At 53.8% G+C, this 12,023-nt stretch overlaps 1 protein-coding gene across 2 annotated transcripts in view; it reads left to right on the top strand.

Moving 5' to 3' along the window:
* Window positions 1-7,369, top strand: part of MEF2D (myocyte enhancer factor 2D) — a 31,437-nt gene extending 24,068 nt beyond the window's left edge. For both annotated transcript variants that reach the window (XM_061183296.1, XM_061183294.1), the window contains 4 exons: window positions 521-650; window positions 4,609-4,816; window positions 5,295-5,601; window positions 5,936-7,369. In XM_061183296.1, the coding sequence (XP_061039279.1) occupies window positions 521-650; window positions 4,609-4,816; window positions 5,295-5,601; window positions 5,936-5,947 (657 nt within the window). In that variant the 3' untranslated portion in view covers window positions 5,948-7,369. The remainder of the gene's footprint in view (window positions 1-520; window positions 651-4,608; window positions 4,817-5,294; window positions 5,602-5,935) is intronic.
* The last annotated feature ends 4,654 nt before the right edge of the window (window positions 7,370-12,023 follow it).

Genomic DNA, 12,023 nt, shown 5'->3' on the forward strand with positions numbered 1-12,023 from the left:
CAGGCTTTGGCGGCCAACACGGCGGCAGTTACGGCCCCAGCGTGAAGTTGGAATAAACAAGTGACTCAGCGGCAGATGGAGCTGACAGCCCTACACACGTGTGTGCGTACACGCAGGCACACGCCACGCCAAGCCCTGCATTCCCCTCACAGATGCTAGCACACTTCTACCAGGGCGTGTGCTGCAGTGTGACGGGTGGAGGGTAGACTCTAGGGGGACTAACCAGGAGAAGAATGGAGACAGGGCCATGGCTGGTGTTGGGGCCACAGGGCCAGCATATGTACCTTCCTTTTCGCATGTGTGTAGGCATCAGTGAATCTGTGTGTGCATGTCTCTCTTCATGGATCTCAGTGTCTCTGTGAATGCACCAGTGTGTGTTTGTGTATCTGCGGGGCCTCCATGCTAAGGCATCCCTCCTGGGCCTTGAGATTCAGGGACCCCAGCTTGTCCTTGGAATGGGGGGCCTGGGTAAAGCAGCCCTCCCATTTGCCACCTCTTGACAGACTGTTTTCTCCTGCAGAACAATGCCCAGCGCCTTGGGGTCTCCCAGTCTACCCACTCGCTCACCACCCCAGTGGTTTCCGTGGCAACACCGAGTTTACTCAGCCAGGGCCTCCCCTTCTCTTCCATGCCCACCGCCTACAACACAGGTGAGTGTTCATGTGACATGTAGCTGTGTGCACTTGGCCTTGGGGCACAGGAGGGACCAGAGAAGGAACACGAGGTATTCTCTGGGGGATGCCCCAATCTGAGGAGGGCCATTGATTTGGGGTAGCCCCTACCTAATTAAGGTTGCCAGATTTAGTAAATAGTAACATCGGATGCCATTCACATGGTGATGGTGTTACTGGAACTGTCTCAAAGACATACTTGTGCAAAAAGTATTCATTGTTTTGTCTGAAAATCAAATTTAAGTGGGTATGAGTATCCCTTATTTTTAAATAGGACCTAATGGAGAAGGAAAGCCCTGTCCTTGGGGAGCTCCCATCTGAGGTGGGTTGAGCAGCTGGGTGACTCGGGCTGACCAAGGTCGGGGAGTGGGGAGGGGAGCATGCCGAGGTCAGCAAGGCTTCCTGGAAGAGAAGAGTGAAGGAATGAGGGAGAGACAAAGACAGAGAGAGACAGGGAGGCTGAGGAGGCCCGAGAGGAAGCATGGTCAGGAAGATTTATCCAGCTTCCTGGGAAAGCCAAGTAGGGACTCCAGGGCGGGGCAGAGGAGGAAGAAGAGGGTTTCTTACCCTGATGTTGGCTTGGTCGAATGATGAGGGGGAAAGGGAGGAGGAGGTCTGATGAAAGTGGGGGAGGGGATCTGAAGGTGAAGAGTCACTTGGAGACATGGGAGAGACCTCTGGGTAGAAAAATTCAGAAAGGACACCCAGTGCTTGGGCCGTCCTGGGTCCCCAGGGCTGTCCTGGCCTCTGTCACCCACTCACACCCTCCCAGGAACAGTCTGTGACATTTTCAGCCATTCTCGCCTGCATTCCAAGCTGCTGTGTCAGGAAGGACTTCCCAGTGCGGAAATGCCTTGTCACCTTGTTTCAGAGCATCGATGTGGCTGGGAACCTGGTCTGTTTCTCCCACTGAAGAGGCTTCTGATGTTCCCCAGCTTTTCTCACCTGTGAATGGCTTGCATCAGGGCTGTTCTGTGGTGAGATCAGACTAGACCAAAAGACCCCTAAACTTCTCCCCACTCCCCAAGCCCACATTCCAGAGTTGAACCATGCTAGGTAGGTCCCAGACACCAGTACAAATACCCACAAAATCCCACCTCTTCCATGTGTGTAAAAATCCAGAACCCAACCCTGTGTGTGGGAAAGCCCTTCGGGGCAGGTAAGAGAGCTGGAGGAACTGCCTCGTGTTGAGAGGCCAGACCCTGGCATGTGGGTCGGTGTCCAGATTTTATCACCTGGGTGTCTTGTGAAGTCCCTCGTCCCTTGTGTGTGCTCCCATGTGTGTACCCACTCCCAAGTTATCATGTCCTTGGGCAGCTTCAGAGAGGACCGCTTCAGATGGCCGCACCTTCGGGGGCCAGTAGGAGTTCTCATCTGTGGGTTGTGGGGGGACAGGAGGTCTCTGAGGCCCTTCTAGCCCTGCCAGTGGGGGCGGTTGGTAGAGGGCAGCACAGGCCACTTTTCAGGAGCTGCTGTTTATTTGGGAATCCCATGGTGGTGGTTTCCTGCCATCTTCTCAGGTCCTCCACCAGTCTCTGTGAAGCAGGAGGCAGGTTAGTGGGTGTCAGTGAACCTGGGACAGGCGCTCAGCAAGGCCAGATTTCAGACTCTATTTGTCAGTCTGGTGTGAAAGCAGATTCTGACCCTGGGCCTGCCGTTGGAGCCCTGCTGGGAAGTGTTTGGGCTTTCTCACATCCTCTCAGAAACCAAGGGCTCCAGTTCCTCTTGCTGCAGGAGTAGTTAAGCAGACCTCGGTTTAAACAGCAGGTGTTTTCAGGTGACCCTACATATATAAACAAATCCCCAATGAACACATTGCTGTTTAGTTGTTCACTGTTTACAGTGCTTGGCCCCAGTCCAGGTTCCGGCTGGGGGTGATCTGCCTGTGGTAATATGGATAAGGGACGCACCTGGCCCCTTGTTGACACTGGCTGCAGAGGTCTGGCTGTGGTCGCTCTAGGAGCAGACCGAGGGGCCTGCTGGGGAGCCAAATCTCCAGGTAGACAGGGCTGGAGTGTGGTGGGAAAGTGCAAGACTGGGGTTTGAGTCCCTGCCATTCACTGGCTGGGGGACATTGGGCAACACTGCACTGTTCAGGGTTGGTTTCCTTGTTTGTAAAATGAATGTTGTAAATAGTTGGTCGTAGGGGCCCCTGTCTGCCCTTGGTCTGCTTTTTAAATGTAAGCATCTCAAAACTCCTGGCTAATTAACATTGTTATGAGACCAGAGGCAAGCGTGGACCATCTATAGAGTGAGATTTAAAGGTAATAAAGAAGCCTGGGGTCTTGTCTTAGCTCTGCCATTGGCTTTCTCTGTGACCTGGGGAGAGTTCCTCAAACTTGAGGCTGCAGCCGCCTCATTTGTAAATTAATAATAACAGCAGGTAAATCTTTTGATTATTTATCACGTGCCAGACACTGTTCTACATACTTCATGTGTATTAACGTGCTCAGTCCTCATAGCAGCTGAGTGATGCAGGCAGGATTATTGCCTCCAGTTTATGGACAGACTAAGTAACTCGCCGAAGGTCGCATGGACTGTAAGTGGAGGTGGCCAGGAGGTTTGACCCCATCGCTCATGCCCTTCACCTTACTGTTCTATTGCACAGATAATCCTGTCTTCCCTGCGTAAAGACAGAGGGCTGGAGCAAATGGCCCCTCACGTAGGAGCCACGCGGTGTAGCGTTGGGAAGACTGGCGGGTGTGCCCTCCTCATCACACCACGGTGCAGTCGGCCTGTGTTCCTCAGGGAAGGCATTTTCTAAACTGTCCCAAACAGGCTGCGGCATGAAACTTATATAACAGAGCTGTGTAAATTGTGAAACATTTCATGGTTCTGTTTGTTCTGTGACAGTGCAAACATCACAGTTTCTTCATTAAGACAGAAATTTTGGAAAACAACAAGTGCCACCTCATGGGGAAATCCGCCAGAACCTTGGCCAGTTGCACCGCAGGCCTGTTTCTCTCACAGCCCCTCTGCTCTTGTAGGCCCTTCTGGGTGGCAGACGTGCGTCCTCTGTGTTTGTGGGCACAGCAGCCCGAACGCTTGCTGCTACCTATTTCTGCCTGTTTTATGTGTTGACAGTCTTCAGGAGACTCAGGGACTTTGAGGAAGGTGGAATGGTAGTTTCAGTCATTTGCTTCAGATGCGCCATTCACCTAGCATTTCCCACCATTCCCCTCTAATCTCAGAAAGGCTCTTGAAGACTTGGCAGTTGAAGAGATGACAATTAGACGTATACTAGACCTTCCCTACCTACCTTTTTTCCCCTTCTTTTTTATTTTTTTTAAATTTATTTATTTATATTTTTAATTTTGGCTGCTTTGGGTCTTCGCTACCGCGCGCGGGCTTTCTCTAGTTGCGGCAAGCTGGGGCTACTCTTTGTTGCGGTGCGCGGGCTTCTCATTGTGGTGGCTTCTCTTGTTGCGGAGCGCGGGCTTCAGTAGTTGTGGCGCGCGGGCTCAGTAGTTGTGGCTCGCGGGCTCTGGAGCGCAGGCTCAGTAGTTGTGGCGCACGGGCTTAGTTGCTCCGCGGCATGTGGGATCTTCCCGGACCAGGGCTCGAACCCGTGTCCCCTGCCTTGGCAGACGGATTCTTAACCACTGCACCACCAGGGAAGTCCCTTGCCTTCTTTTTTAAAATTGACATTCTAAAAGTGATACCTACACATGGTTAAAAAAAAAAAAAAGTTAAACACTATTTTAAAAAATCACCTCTCTTTGCATCCTGTTAAAAAACAGCACCTCGTGGTTATTAAGATTTGCGTTTTTTTGAGTGCCATCTTCACTGAATTTGTATGGGCTTACTTGATTATTCACATCTGTTGTTAACAACTCCCCCCATCCTGATAGTCCTGGAGGCGGCTCCCCCATGGGAGCCTCGGTCCTCTCTCCCACTGCAAGAAGCTCACCCGCACTTTCTTCCCCACCCCGTGCAGATTACCAGTTGACCAGTGCAGAGCTCTCCTCCTTACCGGCCTTCAGTTCGCCTGGGGGGCTGTCGCTAGGCAGTGTCACCGCCTGGCAGCAGCCGCAGCAGCCGCCGCAGCCGCCGCAGCCCCAGCCGCAGCCCCAGCCGCCCCAGCAGCCCCAGCCGCCACCTCAGCAGCAGCCCCACCTGGTCCCCGTGTCCCTCAGCAACCTAATGTGAGTCCCGGGGGATGCCCCCCGCCAGTGTTGGGGAAGGGGGAGCTGAGGGGTGGGAAGAGGAGGGGCCTCTTGAGAGCTGAGATCCCTTTGAGGTTGTCTGTCATCACTGGACAGCACGTAAGCCACTAAGTGGCAGCCCTGGAGTCCCCTGTTGAGGCCTGGGAGAGCCATCCTGAGCCTTTCCCCGAGCCAGCCCGGGGTTGGGGTGGGGTGTGGGGCCCTCCCGGCTCTGCAGAAGACGACATGGGATGGAAAGACAACTCATGTGACTTCTTTTCCTTCTTTTCCCTTCACTTGGCCCTCTCTCTCTCCTGCTGCCTCTGTCTCCATCCACTTGCCTCACCCCACCCCCAACCCCCATCCTCTCACTTTCTGTCCTCTCTCACTCCCTGTCGTGTGACCTCCCATCACTTTTTCTGTCCCTCACCTCCTCTATTTCTGTCCCCTGTACTTCATGCCCACTGCCTGTCTCCAGCCCCGGCAGCCCCTTGCCCCACGTGGGTGCTGCCCTCACGGTCACCACCCACCCCCACATCAGCATCAAGTCGGAACCAGTGTCCCCAAGCCGTGAGCGCAGCCCTGCGCCTCCCCCTCCAGCTGTGTTTCCGGCTACCCGCCCTGAGCCTGGCGACAGTCTCAGCAGCCCGGCTGGGGCCTCCTATGAGACGGGGGACCGGGATGATGGACGGGGAGACTTCGGGCCCACACTGGGCCTGCTGCGCCCAGCCCCAGAGCCTGAGGCTGAGGGCTCAGCTGTGAAGAGGATGCGGCTCGATACTTGGGTACTGTAGCATCACCCCTCCGGTCTGCCGTTGTCTGCTACACCCAGGGACTGGCCCATATGCCCCCAGCCTGTCTCAGGTCCCACCTAAGAGGCCCTGTGGCCAGCTAGCCCTTCCATCAGCCCTTATGGGGTAGCACCGACACCCTTTCACCCCCACCAAGGGCCCATCTCCCCTCCCTGCAGCATCAGTCCTTCTGCTCAATGACTTCCCCCCCTCAGAGCTGGCCCTGCCACTAGAATCCTGGCCCTACTGGGAGAGGGACGTGGGGGGCACACACCCCGCAGCCTGGGCCACGCCCTCACACCCCCTTCTCCATCTCCTCTCTTCACAGACATTAAAGTGACGGTTCCCACTCCCCTCCTCTCAGCCTCCCTGATGAAGAGTTGACAATCTCACCGCCCACCCCTCCCTGTCCTGGGCTCCTCCCGCTCGACCCCCACTTCCTTTCTTGTGCTCCGTGTCCTGTTGACGGTTACATTTGTGTATAATTATTATTATATTATTATTATTATAATATTTTTTTTAATTTGGATTCTCGCTTTGGAGAGGGGGATGCTCCCATCCCCTCTTTCTGCACCCCCCACCAGTTTCACTGGCTGGGGGGCTCTTTTTTGCGGGAAGGGGGGGACACTTTGCACGTTGTACACATATGCTGCAGGAGGGGGTGGGGGGCCCGATAGGCCTTGGGAAAGGACAGGTGCCGAGCCCTGCATGCGGGGCCCTCCCACCCCATCCCCCAGACAGAGGGAAATAACCAAAAACTACCAAACAACAAAAACCCCTTACAATAGACTGAAACCCCAAAGTCGGCCTCATGGGTGGTTTTGTGTTTCAGGGGGAAAGTGAGGCAGAGGTTCTGAAGAAGGTCTCTGCTTCTTGGCTGTTCCTATGGCCACAGGCACATGGGGCAGAATACCCAAGCCTGGGCCCCGGAGGCCCCTGCACACACACCACACACTCTCAACTGGTTCTTGTGTGATCTGCACCTCCAGGGTGTGCGGGTGCTGGCTGAGGTTTGGGGCTGGGAAGGCTGCCTGGGAATTGAGGCTGGAGGGGAGGGGCTTGAGGTAGGGCCCCTATGAAGCACAGTTGGAGAGAAAGAGAGCCATGAGGAGAGGGCTGAGGAGGGGCAGAAGGGCTGGGGCAGGGGGTGAATTGGGGGCCCCCTCCCTTCCCCAGCACTTTCTCTAAGATACACAGTGCAATAGCTCCCCATCCCTCAGTTGCCACCAGCCCTGTAAAGCTGGCCACAGAGCGCAGGGAGAACTGGGGAGAGTGAGGTGGCTCAGCAGGAGACGGCCTCAGGCATCCCGGGGTGCCTGAGGACTGGAAACCCTTGCATCCAGGGACTAGCGTGAGTGAGGGGACTTGCTCTTCCTTGCACGTACACATACCCAGAGGAGTGGACACTGGGGTGGTGTGTGAGGGTGGGAGAGGGGATGGAGAAGGTCCGCAAAAGGCCTGCCTCCCTTCTTTCCTCCTTGGCCCCTCTCCCCAGCCCTCCTCCCAGCTCCTTCCGCTCCTGACCCCACCTCCCTGCTCTTGGCGCCCTCATTGTCTCGCTACCTCCTGTCCCACCACCCCCAGGCCGCATCCCACCTTCTGTCTTGGCTACTGTAATTGTAAATAGCAACCTTTGGAAAACGTTAGCAGTGTAACAGTCCAGGAAACTGTTTTTTTTGTTGTTGTTGTATTGATATGAAATGAGATTCTATTTTTGTCAAAGTATATTGTAATAATAATGACTCAAACGGCCCGTACTGTACAGATGAGATTTTTCTGCTGTTGTTCTTGCTCCCCTCCCCCCCACCCAAGTCCGCCCTCTCTACTGCCTCCCCAGTGGGGGCAGCCAAAGCGTGGGGTCCTGAGACCCCAGGCTGGATCACAGATCAAACTGGAGGGGGCAGGCCCCCGGCCCGCAATCCACTACTACCCCCTGCCCTAAGGGGCCTGTCCTGGGGTGACATGGGCAGGCAGACTGGGGCCTGCCCCACTCCTTCACATAAGAAGCCCAGCCCCTCTGCCCAAGGGGTGCAGTGCTCCCTTGGGGTTTCATCCTGGTGGGAAAGTAGAGTTAGACAAGGCCCGGTTTTGTGGTAGGCGACAGACACTCTGCCTGCCTCTACGATCCAGCCGCTTGCAGTATTCCGACACTTGATGCAGGGAAGGAAACCAGAGCAGAGGGGTACGTGTGACCGCACAGGTACCCGAGTGTGTTTATGAGGGCATCTGGTATTTATGTGTCTGAGTGTACCTTTGTATTTATGTGTGTGTGTGTATGGTTGCATGGGTGTACCTTTATGTGTCTCTGAGCCCGTCTGGGCATGTGTGTGTGAATCTGTGTGAACTGAGCTCTGAGGGTGTATGCCTGTGTGTGTGTGTGCCTGTGTGTGTGTGTGTGTGCCTGTGTGTGTGTGTGTGTGTGCCTGAGTGTGTGTTTACAGAGGGACAGATGGCTCTTCTTGCAGCCACACAGCCCTGGCTTCCAGCTCCATGACCCTCCTTCCTGAGCCCCACTCTCTTCTTCCCTGCTGCATCCCCTGTTCTCACCCTCAGCTCTCATATGTTTGTACTTCACTTGGGGATCTGGCACTTGGCCCTCTTGGCTTCTCCCTATAGCCCTACCTCTCCCGCAGCTCCACGCACAATTGTTCACCCAGTGCCCAGGCCTTTATACCCAGCTCCCTTTCTTGGAGTACCCTCTTCCCCCCACACCCCCTCCTGCTTTCAGGATGATACTCAAGTTCCTCTTCCTCTCTGCAGCTTTTTGCTCACCTGGGCTGTGATCCTTCCTTACAGCTTACCCCCCAACTGCTGATTGGGCACACAGCATGCTCAGTCTTCCTGCACGTTCCTAGAGGGAGTGTCAAGAATCGATGAGGCTTGATCAGGACCTTGAAAGAAGCCAGGGTGTAGTCTTGTGCATGTATGCATGCATCCCCAGAGTCTTGCCCAGTGCCTGGCACATAGCCAGCGCTCAACAAATGCTGATTGGGTGAAAGGTGAATGATAGGTGCTCAATAAACGTTGAATGACTGGCCTTCCCTTCTCAGGCTATTCCCGCCATCAGTCTGCCCACCTTTCTAGGCTGGGCTTGGCCACCATTAAACATGGGGTCGGGGTAAGGGCCCCTGCAGTTCACGGTGCAATATTCACCAGTTTTGCCCTCTGCCTTGTAATGGCAAACCTGGCTTTTGATTACCATGTGTGGATGTGTGTGTGTCCTTTTCTCTCTATCCCTGGGGGCAGGGGGTGATCTGTGAATGAATATGTGACATTTCTGCAATTCAGTATCCCGAGGTTTCTCTTGGGGGTAGGGGCCCCTGGCCGGCCTGATGAATGGGTCTCTGGGAACCCAGACCTCAAGTGGGGACTTCATTTCTTCTTCCTCTCACAAGCCAAATTTGCCTCCACCCACTCCTTCCTCCGAAGAACTGGGCATTTGCCAAAGTAATCACTGGAGTCATCCAATGCCCCTCCACTCCCCAGGTTTCCCACAGCTTTCAGGGATAGTGGGCAAGAGGACCTCCCACACATACACACCCCCCAGTGGAACACACCATTTCCCCTCCCCCCAGCAGTGCACTCAATGCAGCGAGACTGACCCCTGACCCTTATCCAGCCCTTCCCACCTTGGACAGGAAGGAAGTAATGCACCTTCTCTTGCTGATTATTTATTTGTTTGGAGAGACAGAAATGATGTAAAAGTGTATCTAGAAATATCTATATCTATATATTTTTAACTGACTCTTTGGAATCCCCTGGGGTGGGCTGGGGGGTGAAATTAGGCTTTCACAGAGGGGAGGAGACATGGAGCCTGGGAACGCTTCATCTCCCCTCTTGCCGCCTCTCCATCCCCTAAGCAGTTGGTAGAAGGAATGGGATTTGTAGGGGGGGAGGGGGGCTGGAGTGTTATATGGAGAATCTGGATTCTCTCTGTCTTCCCCATTCAAGTCCCAGAGGGAAGGGGGGAGGGAGAGGGAGGGGAGACAGGCCCGGAGGTGCCCCATCCTCAAACCCGACAATCACCCACACTCCTAGGGCTCATCCTGGGTCCTGCGGAGGGCGAGTCCAAGTGTGTGACTGTTGATTTGTTTTCAATATTTCTTTTTGTGCTGTATGGTGATGCTTTCTTAGTATTCTACACAATAAGAAAAGACAAAGTCCTCGAGATTCTTATGAGTTTTGTTTGAAAACTCTTTCACTATATTTGTTGTAAAGAGGTTTACTATTAAAAGAAAAAGAATACACGTTTCTGATACTTCGGCCTGGGTTCTGGTTTCTTTGGTGCGGTCGGCTGAGGAGGGGAAGGAAGGATTGTGTGGCCCTGCCAGGGTGGGAGTCCAGAGCTCCACTTCAGCAGGAAAGAAGGGCGGTTAGCCTGCCGGGCGGACACTCGAGAGGTCTGAGAGGGGGTTTTCAGGTGAGAATTTCTTCCAGGTGCTCTGTCAGAAGCAGAAGCAGCCCCAGGACTCAGGAGGGTTGTCTGGTTAGAAGCCAGAGGAGGGATCCTGGGACACAAGAAAAACAAATACCACTCAAGGCCAGGTCAGGAACAGATGGAGTGTGCGTGGAGGAGGAGGAGTGTGATAGAGGACCTTCAGCTACGGAAAACTTTTCCACAGCAGAAACTTGCCCAGGCACTATGTTAGGCACAGATGGATTCCACCTTCACGGCCCCCCCAGAGTTCCCTCCCGAAGGGGCAGCTGCCCTACCCCTCCCTTTTGAAGCACCCTCTAACAGTGCCAGGAGCCTCTCCCTGCCTTCCTCACATACCCCAAAGGGCTTCCCCACCTGGTGCCTTTCTGCAGAGGTTTGGCAGGGGCTGGTGGCTCTTGCTCCCATAGCCGTGTGCCCTGCACAGCGGTGCTGTAGGGCAGATGCAGGGGCTCTGGAGGGAAGTGCATAGGGAGGGCCTGGCTCACTACTAACAGGGTTTGGCCACTCCTCTGTACTAGGCCCATGCTAGGTGCTGCAGAGGCAGAGATGGAGTATGAAGGGCCCACGTAGGATGGTGGCGACAGGCCTGCAAATGCCTAAAATCCACAAACCGTGGTTTTAATGCTTTGGTTGCTGCGTATGCAGGCACATCACAGAATGTCTTCATTCCTTGGGTTCCTCATCTGAAAACTGCAGTCATCTGTACCAGTCCTGCCTCCCTCTCAGGGTCATTACAGATTTTGCTTCACTTCTCCCTCAGCTGGAGCAGAGGTGAAAGATGCTGAGCAGGAAAGGGTTAAGAAGGTACTATCCTCCGGATGAGGTTCCCCTGCTGGCTGCCTGTGACTAGAACAGCCTTGACCTAACACAAATCCTGAGCAAAACCTCTCTCCTTTGCACATCTCATACACTCAAGACTGTTTGGCCTCACCCCTCCTTCTCTATAGGCATCGGCTCCTGATGTCCTGGGTAGGCATTACTATTGCCCACAAATATTTCCTGCCCTCTTCCGCTTCCTGGACACATAGAAGACTGTATTTCCCAGTCCCTGTGTAGTCAAGTGAGGTCATCAGACTAGTTCTGGCCAGTGGACCGTACTGGAAGTAATGTGTGTCACTTCCAAAATCAAGCTGGTATGTGATTCTCCAAGTGCTCTTTCCCTATCGTGGCAACTGTGGAAGCATGTCAAAGCAGCCTGGATGGCTAAGCTGCCTTAAGGTGATGTCCAGCGCCACAGTGGACTTTGTGTGAATGGCAAATAAGTGTGTTATGTTAAGCCACAGAGATTTCAGAATTGTGTCTGCAATATAACCTATCCTATCCTGATTAATGGAGTATCCATTCACATTGGGACAACCTTGAAGCCCCATCTACTGCATACCCGCTGTGGTGTGGTACAAAGATCTCTGGACTTCGCATAGTCCAGAACTTGTTCAACTCCTAGTTCCGTTGCTTACCAGCTGTGTGGCCTTGGGTAGTCACCATCTCCCCAAGCCACTGTTTCATCAACTGGAAGACAGAGCTAATAGCTACCTGTTTTCTCTAACCCAAGCCTTCGCCTTCTCTAATCCATCCTCCCATCTTTGGCATAGCAGTGATCATCCAGCACCTCATGGTTCTCTACTGCCCACCAAATAAGCCCAAACTCCTGGGCAGGGCTCCCAGGGCCTTCAAAGAACGGACACAACCTCTTTTCCAGGCGTAGTCCATGCAACTCCACTGCACATCCCTTGGCCACTAGGGCAACCAGGCAGTACAGTCCATTCCTTGACAGACCCTTTGAGTCTTCAGTCATGCCATCCTCCTGTCTTAAATGCAACAAACATTTATTAAGCACCTGCTGTGTGTGAAACTCTTTGTTAGGTATTGGAGATATAGAGAGGAACAAGACAGCTCCTGCCTCTCAACTCACAGTTAAGCGGGGACAAGAGAGAAGTGAAGCAACAGTTGACACTTGAGTCAGCAGGCTGCATTAAAT

The sequence above is a fragment of the Eubalaena glacialis genome, chromosome 3 (assembly GCF_028564815.1).
Source record: "Eubalaena glacialis isolate mEubGla1 chromosome 3, mEubGla1.1.hap2.+ XY, whole genome shotgun sequence".
NCBI lineage: Eukaryota > Metazoa > Chordata > Mammalia > Artiodactyla > Balaenidae > Eubalaena > Eubalaena glacialis.